This window comes from Aythya fuligula, chromosome 17, assembly GCF_009819795.1.
Source record: "Aythya fuligula isolate bAytFul2 chromosome 17, bAytFul2.pri, whole genome shotgun sequence".
Taxonomy (NCBI): Eukaryota; Metazoa; Chordata; class Aves; order Anseriformes; family Anatidae; genus Aythya; species Aythya fuligula.
The window spans coordinates 2,952,797-2,970,546 of record NC_045575.1 but is presented as its reverse complement, the minus strand read 5'-3'; the positions used below and the strand labels follow the sequence as shown (position 1 = coordinate 2,970,546).

Here is a 17,750-nt window from a genome sequence, read left to right as displayed (position 1 = left end):
CCAACAACTTATTTGTATCATCTATCAGTCTCATCTTCTCACAGCTTTGACTGTGAAGCAGGACTGCTTCTATAATACGTGTTTGCATTTACTTTAAGGAGATATGAAAACTATAGCACCAAACTCCTTTGCAGCATTTTTGTTAGCTGACATTTAAGAAAATAATAATAACATCACTATCTCCTTCTTCCAGATGAGGAGGTAACTGTGACCTTTGAAAATGAAGCAATCAAAATCATCAAGAATCCAAATTCTTTGCTAGCTTTAAGCCATAGAAAACACTTTTTACTGCTTTGGAGTGCCTGTGAGTGCCACTACAGTGTACCTAATAATGAACTAATAAACAGGAACAGAACATTGATCATATAATGCTGGCTTCCTTGGGCCAACATACAGAAAGTATTTTACAGAACAAGAAATGGTTTTTAGAAAAAGGCAAACACTTCTTATTTTAAGCTGATGTTTTGCCCAAAGTGCTCCATCATGTATTCTGCATGCATCAAAATGAAGACTTTAAAATATTTAAAAAGCCAAAAGTAGAACAGATTTGAACAAAAGGAATGCATGTTATGTTCAAAACAGGTCTTTTTTTTTTTTTCCCCCTGTGTATTGAGTCTCTTCCTTGTATCAGACAGTTAACTTCATTTTTTCATTATCAAGCCTAGGTTCTGTAACTGTGTTTCCCACCTGCCCTGCTCTCCTTAAATTGCTATTGATCAAAGTATGTTGTCCCCGCTCAGGAGTAGGCGCAAGTATTTCTTACCTTTCAAGTGTATTTACAGATAATGTAAAACATATGTGATGTCTCTGTAATGCATTCCTGATGATTAATTAAACATTTCTTTCCCATGACAGAAACACAGATTATCTGCTTTCTATTCTTGTCTTAAAGTTGTCAAAGGTTCTATCAAGGTGCCCACTGGAGATAAAAACCTTGTGGTGGAGAGAAGTATAATTCAGTGGTCTTGTTACTATTGCTACCTATGAATGTCTATAGTACATCATAGTAAGAGAAATCAACATGTTAATTCTTCAAAGATTTGCTGAAGTCTTGTAGCATGAGTTACTTTCAGCAGACTTGAGATATTCATTGCTCTAAACGTAACCCTGGATGATAATTCCATCTATAGTTTTCATCTTGATTTAGAGAAGGGTAGACAGGCAAGAAGGCACAAGAGAAATATGCACGGATTCCATAATATGCAGGAAGTCTTTATGCATGAGTGGACACATACATTCCCATACTTATTTACTCTGTAAGACTCCTTTAAAAGAAAACAGATTTTTGTGGAACAGGCATGTCCTATGGGATCAGGAAGGGAGTTCCTTCTACAAAGGGCGTTCACCGTACTGAGTAGTATGTAAAAAAAGCACAGAAACAGACAAAGAAAAAGAAAGGAAAGAGCGTTACTCTTACTAAAGTATAGCAGTACAAATGAAGACAGTACATGAGGAATAAAGAGATACACTAATTCAGAGAATGATGCACCTAAAGGGTGGGTCTATGAAAATATTATTTGAAGTAAAAGCATTTGTGGGTAATAAACACACAAAAAAAACCTGCATTTCTGGTAATTGCTGGTATTGCACCTTATGATCATCTATCATATAAAGAATAGATAGTAACATTGTAGGTTTTTATTATACATTGAATAATTAAATTGATCTACATGACTAATCACTTTAAGTCCTAATCCCCTCATTAGTCTTGTTGACTTCTATAGTTGGTTAAAGTTATTTATCATCATACCATTGTGATGATATTGACATTATTTTAACTCAAAGCTCTGGAATGTTAAGACAGCCCAACATTAAGTCTGCATGTACTTTATAATCTATTAGATACAATGTGAATAATTTAAATTATTAATTTGAAAACAGCTACAAATCAAGTATTTAAAAAACTGTTGTTACAGCATAAATATTGGAAAGCATTAGAAAGCACTAGACAGCACTGTACTATCTGCACTTCAAAAATGTCTTCATATACATTGTTTGTCATCCAATTTTTACTGAGAATACATAAAAAAGCAGAGCCCAGCCTGTTGCAGTGCTGAGGCCATGTAGTTTGACACCATACTATATAAATGGATAAGATACTGTAGATGCAGTTTTTGAAATGTGAAGTTAAATGGAAACTATTAGTTAACAAAAAAATTAATCTCTCTTACAAATTTCCTTTTCCTCACGTGCACAGTTATACTGCATACCTCATCCCCTTTCAAAACTTCAGAGCCTTCTAACTCTTGGGCCTGATTTGTCTTTTGTAGCATCTGTCTTTCCATGCTGGACATCTCTTCCTTAGCAGCCTGAAGTTCTTCTGCCTTAGCTTCCTTTTTCCGGGAAATTATAGATGCCTGCATGAATATTACAAATGTATAAGGACAAGTAAAGTGCAAATTGCTCTTGCTTAGACTTGTTTAATCATTAGTAAAACATAAACACTTAAATTTCAGGCACGGCACCACTGTAAACACATTTCAATTGTAGCAAACTAATTTTCATTAGGAAACATGAGCGTATCTCTTTGCAAAGAAAAAAGCATCAGTTACACATTATACACATCGGGTTAAACCACAGCTTCATTGAAGCGAATTGCAAATTCCCAACTTTCTTTAGTATAGCCAAGATTTCTATCTTAGCCTTTTTCTCAGATTCATGCTGATTTACTTTACATTTTGGATGTATGTTTCTTCACCTCATTTTTCATTTTCATTGAAGAAAAAGGTACACATTTTAGCTGCTCCATTTAATCTATTTAGTCCCTTTTTGTGCATATGTGAGATACATCAACATGGCTTAACTGGAAAGATATCCAAGATTTCACAAATGTCATAATACAGATTTTTATAACTCCAACCTACTCCAACCTACAGAAATATGTTATGCTAACAGCAGAACCTAGCCGCTGAATCTTGGCAAATAGCTAAAAGGGAATGAATAAAGCAGTACAGTACAGAAATAGTGTAGATTACAGATTACTTTTTTTTTTTGTTGTTTTGAGTCTAGAAGATAAAGCATTTAAAAAATAATGTTTTGTACCAGGCAGAATATTTAAAAGTACCTAATGTTTGACTGGAAGTCAACAGATTTAGGAACATAAGTATACATTAGTTCAGGAAAAAAAAAAGTATTTTTATCTTGCCAAAGTATATTTTAACACAACACATGAATTTAGATGTATGCGCCTGAATTTGGATGCATGGTTGGTTTCTTCATCTGAAGGAAAAAAAAAATCAGAAAAAATGAAGCAAAACGTAACGGCTTTCTCACACTACATTATGAGGGCCAGCTTTATTTCTAACAGATATATCTAACAGAATTCTGCTGGGATCCGCTCAGCTCTTTGCTTCATGAGCTATCTGCAGCAACAAACTGTAGTACAATATATATGTTTATTTTGTGAAACAGAAGCAAGTTGTCCCTAGAAGAACAAAGCAAAGACCACCATATGCTTTCAACTCACAGCAGCAACCTGAACTCCTAGAATAGCTAGGAGTATCACTAGCCAGGTGGTCTTTGGCACCAGCATATTATGTAGCAGGCTTTTCTTTAGGGAAGAAGCGTATCTCTTACAAAACAGAATTGGGTGTTTCATATTTCATATGTGATTGAACTATAGTATACATTTTATCACAATTTTTCCTACCACTGAATATTTTACCCAAGCCTTTTTGGTTTTTATTTTTTTTCATCACCATAAGCATCATTATGAAAATTTTCAATAAAATCAGCAGCTACACAGGTCGGCTGGAAAAGAAATCACGTATGTTTCTGCGTAAGCTCCAAAAATCTTAGATTTCATAAATCCTTTTTATAACTTACAAATTTACTAAGACTAGACCACAGAGCCCATTTTACAGAGAGACTATTTTATAGCCTCAGGATGAAAAAAAATAATAAAATCAAAGAATACCTTCTTAACAGATGTAAAAGGAAAAGTAGCATGTGGTCAAACACAAAGCAAGCTTTGCATCCAGGTCTGACTGCAGCAGTCAGCCCACATGCTGCCTTGTAAGAATCTGTCCACAGCTGGAGACTTACCAAAATAGCTCCTCCAAAATGATCCTTCCAGAATTACTGTGAGGGCAACACCTTGGACAGCAATTGACGTAAACTCACTAGAATGACTGAAAACAATTGTTTGACTAAGCCCTAAACATACATATATTCAACAGTTATTGATTTTGGTTTTGTCATGCACTATTATTTATTTCTTCTGATTTATGCTTTAATAAATTAAAGAAAAAAATCAGTCTGTCAAATAGTCAGTGACTAAAACTGCTTTACTGCTTCTACTTAAAAAATGCTTTGTTCCTCCTTACCTGTTGGCGATACATGGAAAATTTACTATCAATTGGCTCATATTTGCTCATTCTTTTCTCAATAAGCTGATTTATTTGTGCATTTACTTCATTTATCTGAAAAACAGAGCAGAAAACTAAAAGAAACAGAGCTTTCTTTCTTTGTCTTCTCCAAGAATTAAATGCTTTGCAAGCCAGACTAACAACCCAGTTACAAGGAAATATTACCAGTTCCATTTTTAAAATAGAGAAAAAAGAAAAAAAAAAAAAAAAAACAACTCAATGAGTCATTCAGTATTGGCCAGGAAGAGACTATGTTTTTCTATTTCCAGTTCTGTGCCTTTATGATAAGGCAGAAGCATGAAGCTTATTCTGAAAATTAAGTAAAGTGGTACACGTAGACAGAAGACGCATGTAAATTGGCACACACAGGGAGAAAAAAGAACGGTGTTGTCATGTACTATATGAAAATGTGCTTTTAGCGATATTAACTAAAATTCCTTTTCACTCAAGTATCTATCAGAAGTTTAAAGAGGAACAGATAAAATTGAACTGATACTAAATTGCATCAGTGGTTTGAAGAGTCTCATTATATTCCATCTCTCTGGTACCTTTTTTCTACTGACGCAAAATGCACCTGTTTGTCCATAGGCTCAAACTGTTGATCTTCATTCTAGCTGAAACTTAACTGCACCGGGAAACTAATAAACAGCTACACCAGTGAACTGATTCCAGCTTTTCCACTCCTGACTTAATGCTAAACTGGGGCTCTCATCAGCCATTGAACCACAACCCTAGCAACCTTCCTTTAATTCTCTGCTACCTAGATGAGTGTTGATAAGCAAGCAGTGTAAATATGTGCTGAAATCCAACAAAGTCAAAACATAATACATGTGCAGTGCTGGACATTACCCTAACATTACTATGGGTAATATCTGAATTTTTAAAGCTAAATATTTCAAATAAAGTGCTTAATATGACCAGGAATAGTCCAACACCTGAAGAAACTCACTAGTAAATTCTGTTCCTTTACAAAAGCCTATTTCTTTTCCTACTGGTGGTTAGAACAGGTCTGAATTTGAAGATGGCATAAGGATTCAATTTTTTTTAATAAAATTCCTGTTTTATATATTATAAAATGCATGATAATATCATACTTACTGCAATTCAGCTCCTTTTAAAGACATTGAGATAATAGAAGACTGCCTTTGAAAGAAATGCTAAGGCCATGCTGTGATTACAGCCAAGTATATGACATGTTTTTATTATCTGTTAAGAACACACTTCCAAAATATAACAAATTAAAAGGTTACCTCATGGTGAAAAAGAAATCTTGAAGCTCTTTGAAATATTGCCAAAATCCTAAGAATACTTTTGGAAAAGATAGGTGTAAAACAGGGCTTCGACTATGCCTAAAAGAAATAACTGCAACCACAAATGTTGTTTTGATTTAAAGAAAGAAACTGGGAAAGCAGAGGCTGAATCACAGAGCTAGTTTAATGTTTCAGACCTAATCTACAGTTTAATAATGCTGTCATTCTTTGAAGTTATAACGATCAGGATTCAAAATGGCATTGGGTTGTCACTATTTTTTCTTTCACAAAAAGTAGTCGTAACCTTAAAATAGAGCGTATTCTTGATGACACTCAACTGCTGATTCACGACTGATCCAAAAAAAAAAAAAAAAAAAAAAAAAAACAACCAAACTATGGGCATTTATTACATTAGTATGACATGTGCCACAGAGCAAATGCATGCAGGCACACGCAGGCTATCATGATGTTGATGAAGTTGTTAAACCTCTCTATAAGACACCAGAAGAATGGTGGATGACAGCCCTCACACCTCCATGGGGTAATCATTCTCTGATCAATTACAAATACGTTGTTTTCTGCCTATTTGTCTTTCATAGTAATTTATTTTTTTAATAATTCTAGGATCTCCAACTGGTGAGAGAAGGAGAGGACATTTAAGACTGAACAGTGTACATAGTAGTACTTAGAACTGCTCTTCCTACCCTAGCTAAGACTGTTGTAAACTTTCAACACCATCAACAGAAATACTAACGATTAGTGTTACTCTAAATTCCTCTAAACCACCACATTACATATTTAATCTTGAATTTAGAATGATACAAATATAAAAACAATACAAATGTACTTAAGTGGCAATAAATCCTGCTCTTTTTCTGAGTTATAAATTAAGTTTTTCCATAAACAACTTTTCTTTCAGATATTTAACTTGCTCAAACCTTTAACGCTGAATTAACATCTCTGCTCATACCATAGCAAATTGCTAACATGATTTTCTATATAGCATTTAAGGATAGGGTGGGCTTTGTGGTTTGGGGTTTGATTTTTTTTTTTTTTAACTTATCTAAGAGCTTGCATTCAGCAAGTTAGCGCATCTTTTCTTTTACAGCTGAAAGATGTTCCTTTGGGAATTAAACCTTTTTTCATGGGTGTAAAGTAAGGATAGGAAAACTGCAATATACAAGAACTCTAGAGATGGTATGGAACACCAATTAAGTGCTTACCTTCATTTCAAGTACATTGAGATCTGATTGACTCAAAGCTGGCTCTCCAACTGTCTTTTGTAAGAAATATACTGATTTTTTTTTGCTTTCAAGCTCCCTAGGTATTTTTTCAGTAGTCAGGTATGAATTGAAATTTATCTCCTCTTCCAGTTTCTTCATTAAACCTTAAAAACAGATTAAATCAATGTATGTCTATAGCCAAAGTCATGTAGAGGATAATTAAGTTTCATTTCCCCAACATATTAAAGTATTCAGCAGATTACAGTAACAACAGCACAACGTTTAAGTCTTCTTCTCAAAACTCAAAGAAACAGGTAGTTACTCGTTTTAGCTTTTTAATCTGGCTGTTAAATGATACAATATGCATTACATTCATTATCCATCTGCATCTCTAACATGTAACTATTAATTTCTCAACAAATTATTTTAATCAATGAACAAGTAAAACCCTTAGACGAAAGTCTAGCTGAATCAGTTCTAAAATTCAACACACAACACTGATAACCCTGTGCATGTCTCACACATCCAGATACTTGATTCTGTGTTACATTTTGTTGTGAATTACATTCTTTATAAATTTTAAAAGTTGATGGCTAGGCTTGGGTTGCTTATATGCATTCAGGGTAAGGGACAGCAAAACACATCACAGCTGTGCTGACTTGCTCAGGGCTCCTTTGAAGATTGTATCCCTTACAGCTTCCCAGGCTGGCGCAGAGGAGCAAGCATCCTGAAGCCAGTTCTACCCATAGATTACGTGGGTCATTGTTTCATGTGAATTACATCATCTACAGACAGAAATTATCTCAGCATGAATCCTTTATCTGTGTCTCAAAATAGAACAAAGATCTTAATTTGGCCAGCCTCATGTAAGACCTGTTATACACTTGGAAATTCTTCCTTAAAATAAAACTTTTGTTCTAATTTGGCATCTAAAATTTGCCCTTAAAATGAGCGGAATTAAATGGATGCCTACATACACTTAATAGTCTTCTATATTGCTGTAACACTTATAAATTGCTTTTCTCTAAGGAACAGACTACTTTTTCTTTCATGAACAAATGTTCGGTCTTGGGACAGTATATTGACTGTGAATACTGAAAAAAAAAAAAAGAATTGAAAAAAAAAAAGAAGAAAATGCTGTGTAATGTCAAAAATTCTACTGAGAAAAGCAATGACACTTAAGTTTTTCTCTATGCAAGCCTGATGCACACTGCATGATACCATGCTTATGACTTGGCTCTTGCTAGGTAAAGTAATTTAACCTCCTTTACAGATAATTTATAAATAAACATAGGCATATACAGGTAAGAGCAATACACAGCTAGAAAAATATGACAGAATAAAATGAAGCTGCTATTTAAATTACATTACACAGTCGTCTGCTGACAACAGGCAGTTTAGTGCAATTACTCCTCCAAGACACCTCTACTAAGGACTACTGTAAGATCCGCAAGTTACATGTCAGATGAGAGTGGGAACAGGTATTTCAGAGTATTTTTCATGATCTAGATGACTAAAAGGTACGTATCCTGGGTACATTTTAAAACTACTTGCTGAGGGAGTGGGGTGGTTTTTGTTGTTGTTTGTCTGAGAACATGGAATTACTATGAAACACAAAGAAAAACAAGAAATTCAAATCTCTGTCTTTCTCTACACAAAGAAAAGCTTGAGTACAGAGATACAATAACAGAGCTGACCTTGCTGAAACAGACAGAGGAAAGGATGCAGGTTGAAAGAAGAGTTTTGGCTCTCAGGCTAAAGAGCCTGCTGACCATATCACTGACTGGCAAAAGAAAACAGAGCACAGTGAAATACAAGCCTTGGAAAAGGGGGGCCCATTCTTTTGCAACTATTTACCTCTAGAAACAGTACTGATAGATCCTCTTCAGCCTCTGCTCTCAGCTTAGACTGAAAGGAAAGCTACTTGGTCTAGCTGCCAGAGAGGAAATAAGCCATTCTTAGTTCTAAGAAAGCCTCGAGAATGAGAAGAAAGGAAACAGACCCTAGGGAAAGCAGTGCTGCAAAAAAAATAAAGTCAACGCAAACTAAAAATGAGTGGGAATTCCTCTTTTCCAGCAGTTCGGTTTGTTGATCTCTGTGTTTATGAAAAGCAACAATGTCATAGGTTCTTTTCCTCTATGTGGAAAGGTCATTCATCTTGCACAAAATAAACAGCATCAGTACTAATTTCAGAATGGAAAGCGTACTTACTATATGCATGCAATAACCATTAGGCACTGGGCGCTACAGCTGTAACCTGAGAAACACCCCTGGACATTCAGAGGGAACATTAATCAACCCATGAAAATTCCCACTTCTTTCCTGCAAAAGAACTGGGTTCCAGTCTTCCTCGGCCCACCACAGAGCTGTGCAGGAAGGACTACATTCTCAAGTCTCACTAGAAATCCACCACCTCTGCAAAAGCAGCAAAGCTTCCCACGTACACCGTGAGCTGAATTATCACCTCAGAACTGACTAGAAGCACAACTCCCAACTAGATATTTATAACCAAGAACTTTGGCGTGGAAATCAAAGTGATGTCAATTAAATTACCCTGATATTTAATATTAACAGTTTAATCAAACTAATTTCTTGTTTTCTAGCTTTCCTCTTGGTAGCAAAAGAAAATCTGCATACATACCATATCTTATTTCTCATCCTACTCCAGCCTTCTTATAAAACCACATAAATATGCCTAAATAATTCATCATAGATATGACACTAAACTCAGGAAACAACCATGCCTAAATGATTGCTTTCAAAAGAGCAGAGGCCTATTGGCTTCACAGGGTAAAACCCTGATCACTATCTAGATTTGCTTCACAGATAACCCAAGAGCTATTACCGGCTTCTTTTAAACACTGGCTGGTTCTGCATTCACGCTTGCTGTTGAAGGTGCACCAAGCAATGAAGCAAGTTAAAACTTGACATCTTGACAGGGAAAGACATGATGATGTCAACATCCCTCATGACTAATGTAGTTTCTTTCCTAAATACTTCTGGAGATATTTTCCTCCTATATGATTTGACATATGGAGAAGTAACTACCTAAGAGCTATTTTTGCTGCTTAACTGAACCTTAGAAAACAAACACAGGGCAGCTCTTTTAAGATTTGTTTTCAGTGAAAGACATCCCTTTTTCATATTCCCAGGCTCAAGGAAAGAAAAGCAAGCATACTTTAAATCTTTCCATTACACACATAAACCCTGTTTTTAATGTTTTAACATTGACTTATGATTACAAAATCTACATACGTAAGCTGCACAAAAAGCCTGGCTCCGTGCCCTAAGGCTATTTTAGCAAGACTGTGCCAACCATGTATTTACATGTGAAGAGCTATTAACAGTAATTCCTCATGTTTTCCATTCAATTTTTATTATTATTGCAAAGAGATGGGTGGGAGAAAGAGTTTCTTGATGCTTGCTCAGTCATGTAGGAAAAAGGCAAGTTTCCCTGCATAATTCTGCTAATTGAGCTAAAGTTTGATCCACCTTGAGCTCAGATTACTACTTTTTTCCCCTCAATGGGCTACCAGTTGTGTATTCTATACCAAAAACATTTGCAACACTAACTGATTTAATAATTAAAAAAAAAAAAAGGAGCGCTCATTTTATAGGTTATTGACCAACGCTTTGTTTAATATCACATAGAAAGGCTATGACAAAGGCAGGTGTAGAATAGACTTCCACGTGGCATTCACTTGCTAAACGTCAAAGCCTTCACTTCCCTGTCTGCAATCATCTTCTACAAAGCAGTATTTAAGTGATTCAGTCCACAGCTTCTAATGATATCACTTCCCATTTCCCCATATTAAAAAGAGATCTGGGACATACAAATAATGACAGATGATGACAGATCATCCCTTCAATATCTCCTTCAAAAATTAAACAGCTTCCTGAATCTTGTACTGTAAGGCATGCTTTCCATGTTATAATATTATTGTGTCTCTTTGAAATCTAACTTTCAACGACCATCTCAAATTCTAAACCACAGATGCGGTTTTGCAGTGATAGAAATACCTGAGTTAAAAAAAGAGCTAACAACTTTTCTGTTACATTTCCTTCTACAACTAAATGCAAGGATAGCACCAACTCTTTGACCCTGGGAGCTCCAGTAAACTCCTTTTAATCCATTTAACATAGGTCGTGCTGAGTTCTTAGTTTTTTAAACCACTTTAAAAGTGGTTTCCCCCTAACCTTGTATGAATTGACAGTGATTGTATTTCCGATAGATAATTATAAGCAATTTTATTATCAAGTTCCACCTAAGCATTCTCCTTTGCCATAATTGTAACCTGGTCTGTAGTTTTGAAAGGAAGTTATTTAAACTTGGAATTTTAGGGAAAGATAGCTCTGTGGCAAATGAAAAGGTTTAAACTTAACGAAAAGAAAAATGTTAACCTTTTCATTCAAATAGAAGATATTAGTAATAGTCTCCTAAGTTTCTATTTTTCATAAAATGTTTCAAATGATATAAAAGAGACATCTGTATAAAACATTTCCTCTTTAACTGGTATCTTTGATGTTCTCTTTGCTCTAAATGTTGTTCCATACCAACTTAATTTAGTGTATAAATCACACATTTCACTGTTTATCAACAAAAATCCTCTTAACCCATTCTTTAATCAATATTTTCAAGCTAGTCATCTACTTCTCGATATTTCTGCTAATAAAATGAACAATAAAGTTCTGTAAAATGGACAGAGATAAAGAATTTCAGTAATTCGGTTCACTTCTTGGCATTCACAATTTGTGTTTGTTCCAGCAGAGATATTCCAAGCAAAAAAAACGGCAACCTTGATGAGGAATCATGGGCTAGGTTATTCAAACTAGTGATCAGTATCAATAAAAATACTATTCATATCCAGAACAAAGAAAGATGAATTTAAAAAAATCAGAAATTCATGTCAGTACTAGCAGCAGGAATTCCCTCTCTGTAGTTAGGCAACATGCTGGGTGGTACTGAAGTTAATAAACAAGGAAGGAGTGCACTATGGAAACCAATGTTATCAATTTTAGTCTGAAAGATATTTGACAATGATCAACTGTTTTTCATGAAACAGGACAAGATTTTCTAAATAACTTATTATGATTCTAAAAGTAAGTAAACTACTAACCATAAATTATACTTCCCTGGTACAGCTAAAGCAGACTGATGCTAATTGCATATTAACGCCACTCTTAAATACATGCTAGTTGCATCCTTTAAAGAATTCCTTTACATTTCTTTAAAAAGTGTCATCCTAAAGTAATTATAAGATGAAGTAGTTGAAGCAGCATGTGTCCGTAAGACATATAAAAAAGTTTCCACTCATTCACAACAATTTTTATAATTTTATCTTGATTTGGAAGTAAAAACACCTAAGTATTAAAAATGGAACTCAATTATGTTAAGGGAAAGCATCTGATTTGTACAGAAAATCCACAACTACCAAACAGCCTTTGAATTGTCAGCATACAAGCTATACTGATGCGAGTATGCAGCTGAGATACAGAACTTCAGCCAAAGGGATTTTTTTTTTTTTTTTATGTAAAATAAATTGTGCTAACTGTAGACCAACAAAGCTTTTAAAATAAATGTTATCCTACTCAATGCACTTTGGTCACCTAATTTTAATTATTAAAAATAAATAAATAAAAAAGCATTCTGTAATTGCTACGACAAGCAGCGTCTTTGTAACTAGTATGGAGAAAAGCAATTACAAAGCTAAGTCCTGAAGTCTTTGTTTGGGCAAAATTTCAAAAGAAGTTTTCTTAAGTAATGACTCCAAGTTTATCTTCAGATCATCTAAACACTTTTTTTTCCCCTGCAAGCAGGACTCAAGACAAGGGAATTAAATGAGTAAACTTTATTTTCATCTCAATGATTAAACGACATATTTACTGACTTTTTATTATGTTACCTTTGCTTCTGTGAACTGAACCCATCAAGTTTCCACTGGCCTTAAAAATACCCCTGGAACTGAAATAGAAATGTTGACACAGCTTTGCTGTATAAACTCTCTGGTAGCTACTGCAAAAATGGAACGGTTACAAAATTACTTGCAGGTCCCTCAGAGTAAAGAAGATAGTTCAGATACTCTTTTAGTTCCATTTGTGGTTCAGCAGCTGATGAACATTGTTTAAAAAAAAAATAAAATTTATGAACTAATAAAAACATAACATGCTGTTGACTGAGAAAAATCCTCTAACTCAAAACAACTGCCAAAGCTGTTCTGTGATGCAACTGAAATACTAAATGTACTTGAAAAAGTAGGCCAATGACTTACTTTGCTAAATTTAAATCTATAGCTATCATTTGGGAAGTAATTTGTAGATAAAACAAAAATCATTCTATGGCTTTTTTTTTTTTTTTTTTTTACCAGAGCAACTTCGAATGCAACTGCAAAAGTTCTGGGAAAAGAACCATTCTGAGTCTTATGCCTTCACAATACAATCCTCCATACAGTAGAATTTTTCTATATTGATGATCCACAATGCCTGTATAAACAGCGCATAAAACCTGTATCAATCCTGTGATGGGTTCCTGATAACCTTATTGTGGTCACATGCATCAGAAACACTGAACCCTACATTGACTCAGGCTAATCCTTCTTACATTTCCTTCAAAGTAACTACACCATCAGCAGCTTAGATGTTGTAAAATTGTAGCCTTTGGAGATAGTTATTATGCATTTAATCTACTAACCACAATTCCTTCCCACCTGCTATTTTTATAAATGATCATAGAGGACTAACTTACTCTACAAGTAGTATAATTTATTTTGTTGAGTTTATTTGCAGACTGAGATACCACTGAAAATGAGCAGAAGCAGTCTCGACATTATTAATGTAATGCAGCAACATACGAATAACTCAGCTACAGTGACATCACGAGAATAAAGTATTTTATATATTATAAATATTTATATTAAGTCTATACATTAATATACAAGTATCTAGTGTATATAATCTTACGTATAGGTGTATGTGTGTATGTATATACACGTGTGTGTGTAAAATCCATGCTCTATAAAAGCTTAATTAGGAAGTGGCTTTATTTTTGATACCATACAAAAATACAATAAGAAACAGACCTTAAAGCCCTTCACGCGAATGTTTTATTGAATGAAACTAAAAAAATCCCACAAATCTACACTGACTAAAACATAGTATTCAATGTATTTGTACATTCATTGAGAAAAATTTTAAGAAGCAGTATTTCACTGATGCTCAATTACAAACACAAAAAACATAAAACTTCACTAAACCTGGCATTTTATGGCAAGGCACATTCAGCCTTAGGATCTCAAGCATGTGACTTCAGAACACAAGTTATTTCTTCTGTTAGCTTCTCAGTATTCCTATAGGCTTTTTGGCACTACCATATTATTGACAGTCATACAGTTTTGATTTCATTTCTAACAGAGAAAAAGCATAAACCCCCAACCGTTGTAGATTACCACTTACTTTCAGGTTTTGAATCCACTACTGCATGATGCATCTCTTTCAGCTGGAGCTGTGCTCTTTGCAGTCTCTGCTCTGCATGGAACAACTTTTGAGACACAATTGGACACATATAAGTTAATTCATTTGAAAAGCATATCCAAGCAATGAAAACAAAAAGGTATCAAAAAGAACCCCAAATACAAAAAAAAAAAAAAAAATGGTAGCTATAAGCAGCTGGTTCGCAAGGGAACATGCCAAAAGAAATTTTCAACAATTGGCCTGGATTGACTTGATATTCTGTAGTGTTAATTAAGAAAAGTGTTATTGTATTCCCAAGCGATATTTTCTCTATGGCAGAAAATCATTCAACTCTTTTTTAACCAAACCTTCAAGTGGTTTGAACATTAAAACAACAATAAAAAAAAGACAGTTTTCTACTGCAGCCCTGATTCTAGCTATCTTTTACTGCAGTTCCTGCAAGGCAGCTGAGTTGTCACAGCAATCCACCATTCTAACGCTGAGCCAAGTGGAGAACACACTGCAAAGCTTGTTGCCAAACAACATCCAAGTGAATAGCATTTCTGCAATTTCGGGAAAGGCATAAAAAGAAGTGGAATTAGATAGACATCCCTTTCATTCTACTTGTGATCTCCCTCAAGCAAAGACCCAACAGCTTGAAACCCTGATTCACATTAATTTGAAATCCAGATATAGACTGCAATATTAGAAATCTGAGTTTTTCTCCTTTTAATACAGTGTGGAAGCTCATGTTATATTTGAAATCAACAGAATTTGGTGAGATGATACAACAGTCTGGTGCTGGACTTATTATTAAAGAATCTTGTTTCCACAACATATCTTAGGAATAAACCCTGCCCTATAGTCAGATTCCAGCTGCTTCCAGTGCTTCCTACAGCATCATCTTTGTCAGACTTAGGGACCAAAACCCAAAGGTTGCTCCTGAATATTTATTCCCTCTGCACTGATCCACAGCAAAAAGTTGGGGTACTTGCTGTATCACTTAGCCGCTGAAATCTTAGTGCAAGTGTACAGAGATATAATCAAACTAAGGAAACATTTGCTCGCTACCATAAATATAATGACCTCTCTTTGGGTGCTACCACAATAAGTCATGGAACATTTCCTGGGATTGCTAAATGATTATGTCAGGGGCAGCTGAGGCAGCCAAATATCTTAAATGAGATGTTCAAAACTTGTAGGGTCAAGCCTCTTCCTTTAAAATGTACACAGCTATTTCTATTTTAAACGAGATTTAATTTTCTGATGTTGGGAGAAACTCTGTTTATTTCTGATTTATTTCTTTATATGCATGACCCCCAAACAGATGTCAACAATTATTTATTTTAATAGGTACTCTCTTATGTCAATACCTGATTTTTTTGTTCTTGTTTCTGTTGAGCCAAAGACTCTTCTCTCTCTTTTTCTAAGCGAAGCTGTCTTGCTATTTCAAGCATTCGTTGATGATTTTGTACTGTCTCCACCTACAGCAAGTGGATAAATAGTGCATGTTACTGTCAGATAGTTGAGAAATACATTAAAAGAGATCATATGTCTCACAAGCCCACTTAGCACTTCCTTTCCATACATGTTACTACTCAGAAATGACAGCAAAGTACTGGACTCAAGATTCTTAAAAGCTCTGGACTAACGCCTAGGGAGATTCCCTGTGGGTCATTTAGTTATTTGACTCCTTCCTAGACATACGGTATGTTTATCCTAATCCTTGTTTGCATTCCAAAATCAGAGTTGCAAGCCAAGGACTATGACACTGAAATGTAACAGCATTACTTCTCTTATTACCCTCTTCTTAAGACGCTCTACTCTTTTGATGAGTTGATCTTTCTCCTCTTCCATTGCACTGATATCCTAAACGGCAGCAAAAATAAATAAATGTTAATGTATTTTACTATATAATATGGATGAGACTAAATACTGTACAAACCAACATGAAAATCATAATTCCTCTCTGAATACATTGAACTGGTTATAATTTTATCAATCTATGATCAGAACACACAGGATTCCAGTCTCTTTCATCTCTCTTACATCCTCCTCAGCTCAAATACTCTTTATGTTAACAATAGTTTATCTGCATCCTTGAGTACTAATGTGAACATTTAAAATAAAAACTTGTGTATTTCTCTAAAATAAAAAACAAACAGAAACAAGCAAAAATCAGCATGAATTCAAGAACTGATGTGGTCACATGTTCTTAAAGGTTACCACCATCACACACTTCCTGGCAGATAATTTGCATGAAATTGCATAGGAGTGATGTTTGCTTCCACTTTTCCCACTAAAATTTTGTTAAAAGAAACACTTAATAGTTCTAAAACATGTACCCAATTATTATCCTCCTTTAATCCTATCTTACAACAGCAGGACTCCACAGATTGACAGTTGTGAGAGAAAAGGAAATAACTTCTCCAATTTAGTCTTTATCTCAATACTTGCTTAACTTATGTGTGTGTCTTACTGGAAAGCTAGATTCATGCTTAAATATTTTGCTGAAATGGGGCAAATATCTTTACTTAACACCCTAGCCACACAGAAGCACCATTTTGTTGACTTAAGTCCTTAATTCATTCAACAACCTCTGACATTATTACCCTGTATCAGTAAAGGAAAAGGTTTTATATCAGTTTGTGGTCACAAAAAATAAGGAGTTCTAATATTTGAAAATCATGCTGAACACAGTCTTGGCAGCCTTGTTTCCCAATCTGCTTCAGAAAGCTCAGTTCTAAGCATGAGAGAGGACTTTCTAATGTTTGCCAACAGAGAACAGTTTCAAAAAAGCAACTGCAGTGCCTATTAGCTCTGACCTCTACAACTTCCACACTGTGAGTCCACAGAACCAGAAAAATAAAACTGACATTCAAAAAAAAAATCTCAAAAGTTGTGCTATTTTTTCATATTTTTACCCTTCTTATTTCTGCAGTAGAAAAACCAGATGTTTTGAGCTGCTCACACTCCTTATGTAGGTTTTTAAATGCTTCCATCAGTTCTTCATACTATAAAATGAGATAAAAATACACAGAATGAGCTCTAGGGCTATGGGCTTTCAGACCAACATGCTGCATTACTATTGAGACAGTAAATATAGAAATAGAAATAAGGTGAAGACAAGAATTCAAGGGATTTTTCACCACTAAAGCTTATCAACTTATAAAACAAAAGTAAAAACTGTCAGTGAATTATCTTCCATTTGAAGGTACACTGAGAAGTTTCACAACGTCTTCGATGTTTTCACCTCTTCCCTTGCAATGCATACTGTATTTTCAAAACAGGAGGATAAGATGTTAGCTGAAAGGGACAAAGCTACATTAACAAATTATTCTCTCTTACTACAAATCTGTGTACATCACACATGTTAAAATTATCAGGCTAAAAAGGATGAGCTGGGTCTAACAAGATGCTTGAGCTAAGCAACAGGGCTTGAATTTATAGAGCACTGAACTTCT

General features: G+C 34.8%; 1 protein-coding gene across 1 annotated transcript in view; it reads right to left on the bottom strand.

The window, feature by feature from the left end:
- IFT81 (intraflagellar transport 81) overlaps window positions 1–17,750 on the bottom strand; it is a 42,496-nt gene that overhangs the window by 20,059 nt on the left and 4,687 nt on the right. The window contains exons 4-10 of the mRNA XM_032198960.1: window positions 17,211–17,300; window positions 16,090–16,155; window positions 15,660–15,770; window positions 14,290–14,374; window positions 6,841–7,004; window positions 4,326–4,421; window positions 2,211–2,357 (exon numbers count right to left, since the gene is read on the bottom strand). Of these exons, the coding sequence (XP_032054851.1) occupies window positions 2,211–2,357; window positions 4,326–4,421; window positions 6,841–7,004; window positions 14,290–14,374; window positions 15,660–15,770; window positions 16,090–16,155; window positions 17,211–17,300 (759 nt within the window). The remainder of the gene's footprint in view (window positions 1–2,210; window positions 2,358–4,325; window positions 4,422–6,840; window positions 7,005–14,289; window positions 14,375–15,659; window positions 15,771–16,089; window positions 16,156–17,210; window positions 17,301–17,750) is intronic.